Source organism: Lasioglossum baleicum, chromosome 7 (assembly GCF_051020765.1).
Source record: "Lasioglossum baleicum chromosome 7, iyLasBale1, whole genome shotgun sequence".
In the NCBI taxonomy this organism is placed as follows: domain Eukaryota; kingdom Metazoa; phylum Arthropoda; class Insecta; order Hymenoptera; family Halictidae; genus Lasioglossum; species Lasioglossum baleicum.
In genome coordinates, this window is record NC_134935.1 from 1,758,734 (window position 1) to 1,771,738 (window position 13,005).

Sequence of the window (13,005 nt, forward strand, 5' to 3'; positions counted from 1 at the left end):
GCGGGACGGGTTTAAAGAAACGGGATAACCTCCCGAAGCCTCTCTACGATTGGAGGACAAAAACCAACAGTAATAATAATGACGGATCCACTGGGAAAGTGGACCAATCCAATAAGTAAGGAAAAAGACGAACCAATTAATGACCAGGACATGGAGATAATACAAGATCCAGAAAAAAATGGAAATTTACATATGAATGAAAATTGCAATTCAGAAGATAAGATGTTTACACAAGAAAAATTAGTCACAAAACAAAGCGGAAATGGAGATAGTAAAGACAACAACATAGCCAACGAGGAAAATGAAATACACAGCATAGCCTATAATAGAGACCAGAATGATATATACGAAACAGAGACGGTTAGCGGTAACTATACCGTCTCTATCGCCCTAAAAAACAATGTAATGTCCAAATCCAAAAAATACAATCTTATTAAAATTTACAGATTTATCACGAGTGAAGGGATAAACCCTGTTTCAATTAAAATGACAGGGTTTTCCAGAGCAGAAATGACCACTAGAAACAGGAAAGATGCCAACAACTTGCTAAAAAAAGGAACCTTAGAAGAAAGCTGTATGTACACTTCTATCCCATACAGGATAAAATACAGAAAAGGAGTAATCACAGAATGGGAGGGCACAATAGAAGAATTAAGAGAACAGCTTTCACCCAACCAAGGTCTCTTTTCCTTGGAAAGACTTAAAAAAAGAAAAAAGAAGGATAACGAAACCATATGGGAAGAAAGTAAGTCTATGTATATTGATCAAATTTCAAGGGGACTCACTTCCTACCAAACTATTGATAGGATATGGACATGTGTGGGTCAGAGTTGAACCATTTGTAGAATCTGTAAAGCAGTGCTATAAATGCCTGAGATTTGGACACACACAAACTAAATGCAAGAACCAAAAAAAAAGGTGCTTCGTGTGCTCAGAGGAGTACCACGGGACATGCAACGAACAACCAAAGTGCTACAACTGCGGTGAGGAGCACACCAGCGTATCTAGGGAATGTAAGATAAATCAGAGAGAAAGATTTATTTAAAAAATCATGGCGTATAAAAACGTACCATATAAAGTGGCCAAAGAAAGGGCCTCTTATGGACCTCTATTTGACTCAAACGAGAACATACATTCACAATACGATAATACACATGGAAGGAGAGAAGACAAGGAACATGAAATTGATCAACAAACATATAATATTCAAAACCGACACATCCCAAAATTCCCACCACTCAATAAAAAAGACAGGGTGGAATACTGGGAAACAATTACTGGTCCTATAGAAACGGATATCATCAAACATACTAACCAAAGAGTAGGTCGAAGAATTATCAAAGACAGCTGGGCCGAGGTGGTCTCCAAAAGAGCACCAGAAAAACCATACCAAGTCGGGAATATTAATACACATAATAGACACCATACTGATACAATTGGAAAATACTCTACCAAAAGAAACACAGATGAAAGACGTTGGTCGAATGGGTCATCCAATAGGTTCGAAACATTATGTAAGGAAAACGGGGAAATAACAAACACACAAGGAGTCAAAGAACAGACAAATACAAGAAAGAGACAAGGTTTCACCAATACGAGGACGAACTACTTAAGCGGAAGAGATAACCAAGAACATAAGACAATAGCCCACGAGAAAGTAAAGAGGAAATATGACAGGGAGAAAGAAATAGAAAAGATTAGGAAAAAAGTTAGAGACAATTATTATAAAGGAAACGTAAAAAATGATCTGCATGAAGAAGAGATGGACAGTCAACCCTCCACATCCACTGATATACGAGACTTTTATAAAAGCTTCACAGTGGAAGAAGAAGAAAAAGATAAAGAATTAACTCTCAATAGTTCCTCACAAAGTAATGAAATAATGAAGGAAGGCAAAGAAGATAACAACACACATAAACCACACTCAAAACATATATGTCAGACAACCTTATCAGAATAGAACTATGGAACGCGAGAAGTATAAAAAATAAGATCAATGAAGTAAAAATCTTAACAGAGGAGTTTGACATTTTATGCATCACCGAAACATGGTTATCGAACAAACACAATGGATTCAATATCAAAGGTTATAACTTGTACAGAAATGATAGACAGGACAGCATCCAAGGCGGGGGCGTCTGTATATTAATCAAAAATAACATTAAACACAGAGTAAATACTATAAGGGAACAGGAAATGAAGGAAACAGATACCGTCTCAATCACAATATATAACTCTGAAAAAGAAATTGACATAGTTGTATCATACAGGAAACCTGATCTAAATTGGAACAAACAAAATTGGAAAAACCTCTTCAATAGCAAGAGAAAGAACGTTGACACCATATTCATTGGTGACTATAATGCGAAAAGTCCGTTATGGAACTGTGTTAATACAAATGGGGATGGTCGCATTCTGGAGGATGTTCTAATGGAATCTGACCTTTTTATAGGAAACTTTGACACAATCTCACGGATAGGAGATGGAAGGACAAATCCATCGAACATAGACCTGTTTATAACAACGATGAATATAATAGGTAAAAGCCAATATAGGAACACTGGCGAGCAATGGGGATCTGATCACTTTATCCTCGAGATGAAACTCTTTGACAATATTATACACTGCAATAAGAAGCCATATAATGATGTTACGATGAACTGGCCTAAATTCAGAGAAATAATTGAGTCGAAACTAAATTATATAATAGATGAAACAGGGAATAGAGAAGAAAAGCACGAGCAAACAATTCAAGACAGATACAATACACTCGAAATGATAATAAAAGAAGCTATTATCAAAACCCAAGAAAAGGATTACAACAAATTAAATTCCAACTCAGAATCCTACAACAATCGAATCATTAGAAACAACGATATTAGTCAACATCAAAGGAATACAAGAGGAGAAACCCCTAGGAAGATAGATATCAATAAAAGAAGTCCTCCATGGTGGGATAAAGAATGCTGGGAAAAGAGGAAAAACCTTAAAAAAACTGCATCCAAGTTTCATAAAAATCCTACCTTAGATAGCTGGGAGGATTTAAAAAAAGAAGAAAGAGAAATAAAGGTACTTATCAAACAAAAAAAAAACAAAACTTGGTTAGATTTTTCAGAATCTATAAATAATAATACTCCAACGGGAGAAATTTGGAACAAGATTAAAAGACTACAATGCGGTTTTGTAAAACAGAGAGGGAACAAACAGACTCCAGAAATTAGGAATAAACTAGAAGAAAAGGTAATAAATGATCTTACCAAAATTCCAGGAAATGAGAAAACTCAATCCCCTTTGAGAGATGTTCACACAATAGATGAAGTAAGAACAGAACTTTCACAGAGAATATACGATGACAATACCCTCCAGGAAAATGAAATATGGAACAAAGTTATCACACAAGATGAACTTCAACACAGCATTCTAAAAGCCAATTTAAAATCGGCCCCTGGTCTAGACAACCTGGACAATAGGATAATTAGGAACCTACCCAACTCCGCCAAATATGAAATACTGGATATCTTCCAGAACATATGGTCCGGCGAGGAAGATCTACCTAAACAATGGAAAGAATCAAAGGTCGTATTCATAGACAAAATAGGAAAAAACGCTGTCAGACCAATATCTATGACTAGCTGTCTGGGTAAAATATGCGAGAGAGTTGTCGTAGACAGACTTACCAACTTGATTGAAAGAAAGTCACTAATACACGAATCACAAAATGGTTTTAGGAAAGGTAGAGGTACCATGGATAACCTAGCATCGATGAACTCGATAATAAGGCGTAACAGTAGATCAAATAAGGAAACTGTGATAACGTTGGTGGACGTAAAAGCTGCATACGATAATGTAGACCATAATATCCTTCTAAACATCTTAAAAAAGATAAAATGCCCAGAACGAATCTATAACTACATCAAGAGATGGCTAAATCAGAGGAAAAACACTTTCATTAGAGAGTTCGAACCAGATAGAGTAGAGGATAGTTTTATTGGACTACCTCAGGGATATATACTTAGCCCTATCTTATACAATATCTACACATTGGAATTAGGCCACAGAATGGAAGAAGAGAATTATGAAATCTTACAATACGCAGATGATATCGCAATAGTAATCACATGTAATAATATGAAGGAAGCTGAATACAATACAACAAAAGCTATGCAAACTCTTACTGAAAAGCTTAAGGAAATTCAACTGGAAATCTCTGAAAGCAAAACTCAAATTCTATACTACACAAAACATACCCGCAGGAGAAATAAATTGAAAATAAAGAGGGGAGAAATTATAATAGAAGAGTCAGAAAGAGCTAAATTTTTAGGCATAACACTGGACAACAAATTGAAGTTCAACCATCAGGTAGAAGAAACGGAAAAAAAAGCAAAAAAAAGACTAAATATGCTAAGATATATTGCACATATAAAAAATGGTGCATCCCCAAACATCATGATCCATCTTTATAAAAGCCTCGTAAGATCAGTTCTGGAATATGCCATACCAGTTTATTACAGCCCAACAAACAAGTCTAAGGAAAGGTACCAGAAAATCCAAAACGAAGGAATAAGAATAGCTATGGGCTATAGGAACTCCACACCGACAAATGTCATGGCAGTGGAAGCTGGAATAATGAACTTTGAAGAAAGAGTAAACCTACTTTCGGAGAAGTTCATATTGAAGTTGAGATCCAAAAAGAATAACAAAACCTTGATGCATATTAATAGTCAAATAGTTAACTACGATGGAATGGTCATACCAGTTAATAAAGATACTACTTTAAATAAAGCATGGAGGGAAACAAAAGATATGGAAGACATTATATGGAAAACAGACTTTTGGGAAGACGAAAAAGACCTAAAGGAACTGAAGAAAATCGACTGGAAGAACCTGATAGATGTAGAAACTGGGTTCGTAAGGCAGTGTCACAAATTCAATGATGAAACTCTTATTAACATGATCAAGGAAAAATTTGGGATCACAGAAGAATACCCGATTTTAATATTCACAGACGGATCAAAAAAAAAAGACAGTTCCTCAAACGGAGCAGGCATCGTTACCAGGAAGGATAGCACATGGGAAGAAGAGGGCCTCAGTATTAACAAAGTTGCAACCATATTTACCACTGAATGCATAGCTATCAGCAAAGCAATTTGCATGGTAGAAGAAAAATATATAAATGACAATGTCAAAATAATTATCTTAACAGATTCAGAGAGTGCTCTGAGTGGACTGCAAAACATCTCACCAGACAAGAACATAAACCCATGGATCATAAAAATCGCAAAACAAGTTAACAAGATCAACATAAATGGAAATAACAGAATATTCTTTGCATGGATACCAGCTTATGCGGGAATTGAAGGGAATGAGAGAGCAGATACAATAGCGAAGGAAAGAACAAATTATGAACAGGATGAGGACATTAAAATACCAGCAAACGATGTAATTAATTATATCATAGACAGTAGGTGGCAAAAATCAGATCAGAAACACAAAAGTAAAGGATTATATAAGGGGACAAGATACTTTGAAACCTCTGACAACAATATTGGCAAAAGAAAACCATGGTTCGAAGCCATAAAAAACATAGGAAGACGCTCCATAAACATGCTAAGTAGAATTAGATCTAACCACTACAATTTAGCAGCATCACTTTATAGAAAAAATTATATCAATTACACACAATGCGAATGCGGTCACGAAATGGAGGATATAGATCACATCATTTGGAATTGTCCAATTTACGAAAGGAAAAGAGGAAAACTATTAAGACTTTTCGCTAGAAAAGATATAGATCTAGAAGAGGAAGTATCCAAAATATTGGGTAAAAAAGATGTTACCATCCTGAGGTCAATAGCAGCCTTCTTGTTACAAATTGATAAATCTATTTAAACATATCACAACCAAATAAAAGGTGCAATGAGAAGGTGCTCTTCGAAATACAAAGTACAAATTAAATTTAAGACGAAAGGATTAAATATTAAGTACCAAGTTTTAGATTCTAAGTCTATTTATACATAAGACTGATCTACCCCAATATCACTTAACCTATGGAAAAAAAATATATACGATAAGGTTGATACTCTATTTCTGATAAGTGCAATAACAATATGCAAAATAGAAATAGTCACTGACTGACTAGTGGATAAGAGAAATAGGGAGCAAGAGACATTTTGTTGGAAAGTACAAAACAGAAAATAGAATAGTAATACGAAAGACGGGTTTGCTTTGGGCAAATAGAACTCCGGTTCTCCAACGCCATCTCTGCGCAATGTGGGGTAAAGAATAAACTAAACTAAACTAAATTCTTCTAAATTGGTCACAGCTCTTTTGCGCACACGGCTCTTTGCTGCACAGTATGATTGCCATAGACTTATACACTTATAGAGATAGACTGCAATAGACTGCGCGGCCTGTACGAAACGTTGAAGCCTGCTATGGCGGCTGGTCGTATATCTATCTCACTCGCACACCGATAGTTGGTGGGGGCACAGCGAGCCAGTCAACTCTCACTTCCTACGAACTCCCCACTTTCATTGGTCAATTAGAAAGAGAGCGCCTTACGACCACAACAGGCTCTCTCTCTCTCTCACTCTTTATACCCGCCATGGCAGGCTTCAACGCTTCGTACAGGCCACGCAGTCTATCTCTGTAAGTCTATGACATGGACACGCTAAAAGCCACTGATATATTAGTATATATATCAGTGCTAAAAGCTCTAAAACCTCTATCACACCTTTCCGAGAGAAGTCCGAACACCTCTATAATTGCTCTACAATACACCGTGCGGTTACGACGCAGACGCAAGGCGAATTGGGTGCGCGCATTACGTCACGTGACCGGTCAGTGGCGGAAGCGTGAAGATGCTCTCCGCCCCGCCGGGAAATGGGGGAGAATGGCGTCGTATATATATAGGAGGGATAAGATAAAGTGGGAGCGACACTGTTCCGCGTGCGAATTGATAGCCAGACAAAATATATTCTTCGGCCAATAGCGACAATGCGTACGATAGTAAGGGGTCGCTATTGGCCAAAAAATCGTCTTACAATTAGAGTTAGAACAATACTTTGCCTACATAGCCATCATTATCTGGCGCGCGCACGGTGTATAGTCAGTGTATAGTGTATATATATAGATGTTTTGCAACTATTTCTATTGGTTGGCCACTCGATCAAAAAATGGGCACTATTGGATGTGCGCGCTCCATGCGCGCTCTAACAAAAATGAGAAGGAAAAAATATTGTTGAAATTTTTAATGAAATCAAATTATTATGAAGTTGCTAGTGGTTGCTAGACAGGAGAGGAATCTCACTAAAGTGGAATCTGCGAACTTATTCTTTTCCATGTTGGTCAGAAATAATTATTGTAGAGGTCGCGGTAGTCGTATCCGATATGTAGTGATAGAAGTTGACGTTTGGAGCAAGGAAGAGAGAAAAAGAGGAGAATATTGCGTTTGATTTGAGGTCTGCTATACAATTTAACGAACTTAATAGAGTTTATCCGATGGATTCGGCCTTAAAACTCGAAATATTTTCATCTGAAATGGTGATTTCATAAAACGAATTCGTTGTTATCGAACAATTTGGAAGAAATGGTTATTGTGCGCAGCCCTCTGGTAACGAATTCGAGAGAAGACGTCGCCACAGTCGCCACAATTGCAACGGGAGTTTGGCGGGCAACGTAGCGACGATTGGCCAGTCTTCCCTCTTGTAGTCGATGGTCACCGCAATCATCCGGCTGAGTATCGGTTCGAGTTTTCCCAGGAAAACACTACTTCTCGCGGACCCATTGTCCCCGACGCGTCGGCGAAGCCCAAAGGAAGGAGGATTCATCGTGCATATACATCAAGCACTTTAAGGTAAGTCGTTTTACCGGCACCGAATAACTACGCTACGTGCCGTGATGATTCCGACTCCGCGGTTCTTTCTGTGCAATTCCACACGTGGTCCTCGACTTGTTCGGCAGAATTTCTCGTTATAGAGTAAATGAATATTTGCTTCCGTTTGCCTATTCTGTTGAGAAAATTTCCTTTCATCGTTTGGTTCGGCTCGCCGCGTTTTCCTGTGCATGTATACCTCGCCCTCGGCCAATCTTTCCTTTGGCCAGGCAAAAAAAGCGCAGTACGGCGTCAGTCTTGGATGCCATCTTCGCGCCGTGGCGTACTTGCGTACCACCACTGCAAAGTGGGGGCGATAGAGCCACGTTGTATGATGGACGGCATTTCTTTGAGGGTTTCATGTAATGGAATATTTATTCGGATATTTATTCGTTCGTAAAATATCGGTCCGCTCGCCGGAATCGTCGAAATCGGAAATGGTGTCCGTCGTATATGACGCTTACCACGGACACGTGTATTCTATGTACTCCCCGAGAATGGACGGATGCACGATGCCATTTTATCCTGTTATTCAAAATAGCTTCTATTTCTTCAGATTCCTTCTCCTTATGTTCATTCTATATGAAAAATTTCTGTTATTTTTTCAAACAAATTAGACTGAGAATAATTTCCATCCTGTTTTCTCCGATTCTCCGAATTACTCCTATAATTCGCCTTTTACATCGAATCTTTTTTATATTTCTTCTAGTCCATCTTTTTTCTATAAAACTTTTAGAAATTGCTTTTCTTCAAATAATAGTTATGATCATTTAAACATATAAAATGTTTTGTATATTATGTATTATTGAAATATTTATAATAATGATAGTAATCTATTTCCCTCTCTCTCTCTGATAATTGAAATATTTCATTTATTTAATTTTAACTCAACAATATCTTCTTTTGTAGACTCAAAAATAGATTTGTTATTTTATATCCTAGGTACCGATGAAATTTCATTATAGTTCTATTATATAATAATTTAATTGGAAGGCTTGCATTTTATTTTCCATAAAAGTAACGCAAATAAAATGCATTGTTGGTAGAACTCCAAAATTTATATCTCTACAAACATGTACTCGAACTGTGTACAAGAGATCGGTCGCTTACTTTTGCAGATTTATCAAACATGAGTTCGAGCGCTTGTTACAAGTGTAACCGGATGGGCCACTACGCTCGGGAGTGCCCTCATGGTGGCGGTGCCGGTGCTAGAGGCGACCGTGGACGTGAACGAGAAGGTGGTTTCGTACGGGGCCGAGACAAATGCTATAAGTGTAACCAATTTGGACACTTTGCACGTGAATGCAAAGAAGACCAAGACCTTTGCTACCGTTGCAACGGTGTTGGACATATTGCGAAAGACTGCCAACAGGTTATTAAAGAATTGAATTTTTTGTTGTTTTACACGCATATTTTCAAATAGTTAGTTTCCATAACGGAGTACGCAAGAAATTTGAGCAAAACCATTAGTATCGAACCATCTTGTTGTATCATGCTATATCATAATCTCGAGTAATTCTAAACAGGGGCCTGAGATGAGCTGTTTCAACTGCAACAAGACTGGTCATATTGCACGCAGCTGCCCCGAGGGTGGCAATGATTCTGGACGCTTTGCCATGCAAAGTTGCTATAATTGCAACAAGACAGGTCATATCGCTCGCAACTGTACCGAGGCTGGTGGAAAAACGTGCTACATTTGTGGCAAAACTGGTCACATAAGCCGTGATTGTGATCAGGATGACAGGAAGTAGGATATAACCGGAATCCGTGCCGCTCGCTTAACGATAAGCCGTTTACCGTCGCGCGCGCTACTACCGGGAATTGTAGCTAGGTAGGGATGTGCGAACGTATGTCTCGTTGAAGCGTATAATCGCTAGAAACGCGTTTCGTCATAACCGTTCGAATTTCAATCTCTCCATGCCCAACTCCCGGAAGCCCATTTTATTCCTAGTTTCTTTCCCCTCTAAACATCGTTGTTCTCTTCGCAAGGGTTTTTTCTTATGATGTCTTTGTTTTTATTGCTGTTACACTACACCATACATGCGCGCGCGCGCACAAAGTACATTTACACATAGGACACATTCAAGCATTACATGAATTACACACTATTACAATGTAATAATATTATAAACATTCGATTGAATTAGAGTAGAGACATGAATCCTCTGTCCCCCTGACTTTCAAACTATCTCGTACGCGCATTATTTTGTGATGCAAGATGTATGGATTCTTAATATACTTTGTGAAAAGAAAAACCATTCAAATAAGATCGACATTTATAACACTATATATTTTGTCAGCTTAACTGACAATATTATTACGTTCGTTAGTGGTTCATATTGAAACAACAAGATGATGAAATTAACGAGACAATTACATTTTTTGTACCAGAGAGGGATACAATAATTACGAAAACGTTGCACGTCAAAGAGATTATGTTCATTTCTCACATCCACGCATCTTGTATCCGGTCCTCCCTCTCGAACTCTCTAGCAACTCAAGATAAAAAAAAACTAAGAAATTCAGAATTAATGGGAAAGGAAATGAACATGCCGGCCCTGAATACATATAAATAAGGTTTAGTAACGCCAATTTTTCGTGTGTAAGGATGTAATTCGAGGATCATTGAATCATTACTTTTATAACGAACCTAGTTTCAGATCTCGGCAAAACCTGCACAATTGTCAGATTGTCAGTGTTTACGAGTTTATATACTGTTATACTTGGTCTATAATATCAGATTCTGATAAACTAGGACATAAGTGTGCTTTTTCTGTCAGATTCTGTCAAGTGAAAATGAATACAAGTACTGGGTATGATCGTCAGTGATTACTACACGTATATATGTATATATACATATAAACACAGAAGTCTATGCAAGTTTGCATATTTTGTACGTAAAAATCATAATTGTTGTATTGAGCGTCACCATTGTTCATACCGTTAACGATTACTACGGACTTGAAAAGGATGCAGTTGCATTTTACCTTACTATATCCTTACACATCGTGAAATGTTTCGTTACTAGGTATATGTATATATATATATGCACATATGTGTATACATATATACATACATATGTGCAGGAGCTGTATTTTGTACTGTAAAAAGCTAGAATATACTCTGGTCGTTGCTGGTGACTAATTCTAATAATCCTTTTATTTATACATCACAGAAAAAAGAAAAAAACGGAGTTATATTTTCATGTATAAAGTACTGCACTAATTTTTTTTTATATAAGTTCTAGAATGAAAAATTTTAGATACGATTTGTCTAGCATTTTTTTGTCGAACGTCTGCCAAAAATCATGAAGTGATAAAAAATGAAACAAAGTGTAGCGCATTTAAAAGTCTCGAATATCTTTCTCCGAATTCATCGCGTGGTTGTAGGAGATTTATTAGGTTTACTACAAGTACAAAGATGTGCTATGTTTTTCTTAAAAAAAAAAAAGAAAGAGAGAAAAAGAAAAGTGAAGAAGATGGAAAAAAGAGAGCACGAACAAGTCTAATTTAATAGGAAGCAAAATAGACTGCAACAAATTTTACGGTAACGTCACACGCTTATAAATAATGAAAACAGTTATTGCGGTGTAAATTAACGACGTCCCTAAATACTTTGTGTGTGACTCGTTCTCCACCGAGAGCGAGTTATTAAATTTAAATTAACAAGATCGTTGGCAAGATCTTTGTTCAGTCTATAGGTAGATTGTGTGTGCACACGTTATGCATGTGTTAATCCATGTTACTATTCAAAATAATATTCTTTCCCATACGATTCGACAGATCACGGATTTGTGCATGCAAAACCTGTACACGGTACACACTGATACTTTTACCAGCAGCGACAATGTGTATTAATGTTCAGAAAAGCCAGGCGTGCCTGACTTGATGGAACTGAAAGCGCCTTGCGCGTCGTATTGTGTAGTACAGGTGTCCTGCAACAATTTTATACACTTAACTGTTCGGGACTTCAACCGATCTCATACATGATTTTGGTAGTAGCAATCAGTGCGCTAGTGCGTCTGACGAGATTTGGAGGATCAAAAATTGTGTATTTCGCTAATGAACCGCAACCTTTGGTGCTCTCATTCGATGAATGGAGGCTTAATGCGAACATCAGGAATCCGTGTAAACAGTTCTCCTTTCTTTCCATTGACCAATATGTTGTATAGTTTGAATACACGCGTGTACACGGATACATGGTTTATCATGTAAAGACGATGTCTTACTATGTAGGATATTGGAGGGAAAACAACATAACTCGATGAGTACGCGATTCAGTTGCGAGGTTCATTTATGGTGGCACCGGAGGTTCAGACGAGCATATAAAGAAAAAAAACGAGTGCGATAGGGCACCTGCGCTTTTGTCTCTGCTACAAGACTTACGTACGAACATTGTAAAGAATACGACTGTTACAGTGTATGAACTAATTCGATTGGTGTATAACCGATCACAGCTCGACTTATATTAATCTATTAATACTTAAAGGAAGAAAATGAAGACGATGATGAGGAAAAAAATAAGCTACAAAGTAATAAAGGATTGCGGAGTATTTGAAGTTATGTTTTTAAACTGAATTTTTGAAATAGAATGTGTACGGAGAGGCAAAAACGAGATCTTGTTTTTTTTCTGTTCCCCACATGTTTATCTATTAACTGGTATCTACGAATATGAACGGTGTACGATATAAAATATACTTCATCTGTATTATTTATATTTCAGTTGGCAAAGGAGATCGATTATTAATAAAGTGTAAATGTATAGCTTTCCGTTTTAGTTGTTCATCCTTTTGTACATGTACTATTTATTATGTGGTTTTACTTATACACATATATATATATCGAACCCTTGATACGTTATCTTATCATAAACTAGGTGAAATATTTAAACGAATGATTTTTTTTCATCTAAAACTATATTACTGTAAAATATGTATATTATTCCTTTATATTTACTTTCGAGATAATTACTAGAAATCAATTTATGCATATATGGAAATTTTGATTATTATAAAAAGAATTAAGCTACATCTGTGTGAGCGATATAAATAATTTTATTTTTCGCGCAACAACTTAATTGCATGGTTTAAGATCTTTATATTAGCAAATTCACAATTTGTAGCAACGTAAGCT

At 36.9% G+C, this 13,005-nt stretch overlaps 2 protein-coding genes across 2 annotated transcripts; both read left to right on the forward strand.

Annotated features, from left to right (window-relative positions):
- Nucleotides 1-78: 78 nt before the first annotated feature.
- On the forward strand, nt 79-586 carry LOC143210765 (uncharacterized). Its single transcript, XM_076427925.1, has 2 exons — nt 79-367; nt 447-586. Exons 1-2 carry the CDS (start codon nt 79-81, stop codon nt 467-469), a joined length of 312 nt encoding a protein of 103 aa, XP_076284040.1. The 3' UTR covers nt 470-586.
- A 6,735-nt stretch (nt 587-7,321) lies between these two features.
- Cnbp (CCHC-type zinc finger nucleic acid binding protein) lies at nt 7,322-12,642 on the forward strand. The gene is made up of 4 exons (XM_076427924.1): nt 7,322-7,460; nt 7,606-7,855; nt 8,992-9,245; nt 9,400-12,642. Exons 3-4 carry the CDS (start codon nt 9,003-9,005, stop codon nt 9,622-9,624), a joined length of 468 nt encoding a protein of 155 aa, XP_076284039.1. The 5' UTR covers nt 7,322-7,460; nt 7,606-7,855; nt 8,992-9,002; the 3' UTR covers nt 9,625-12,642.
- The last annotated feature ends 363 nt before the right edge of the window (nt 12,643-13,005 follow it).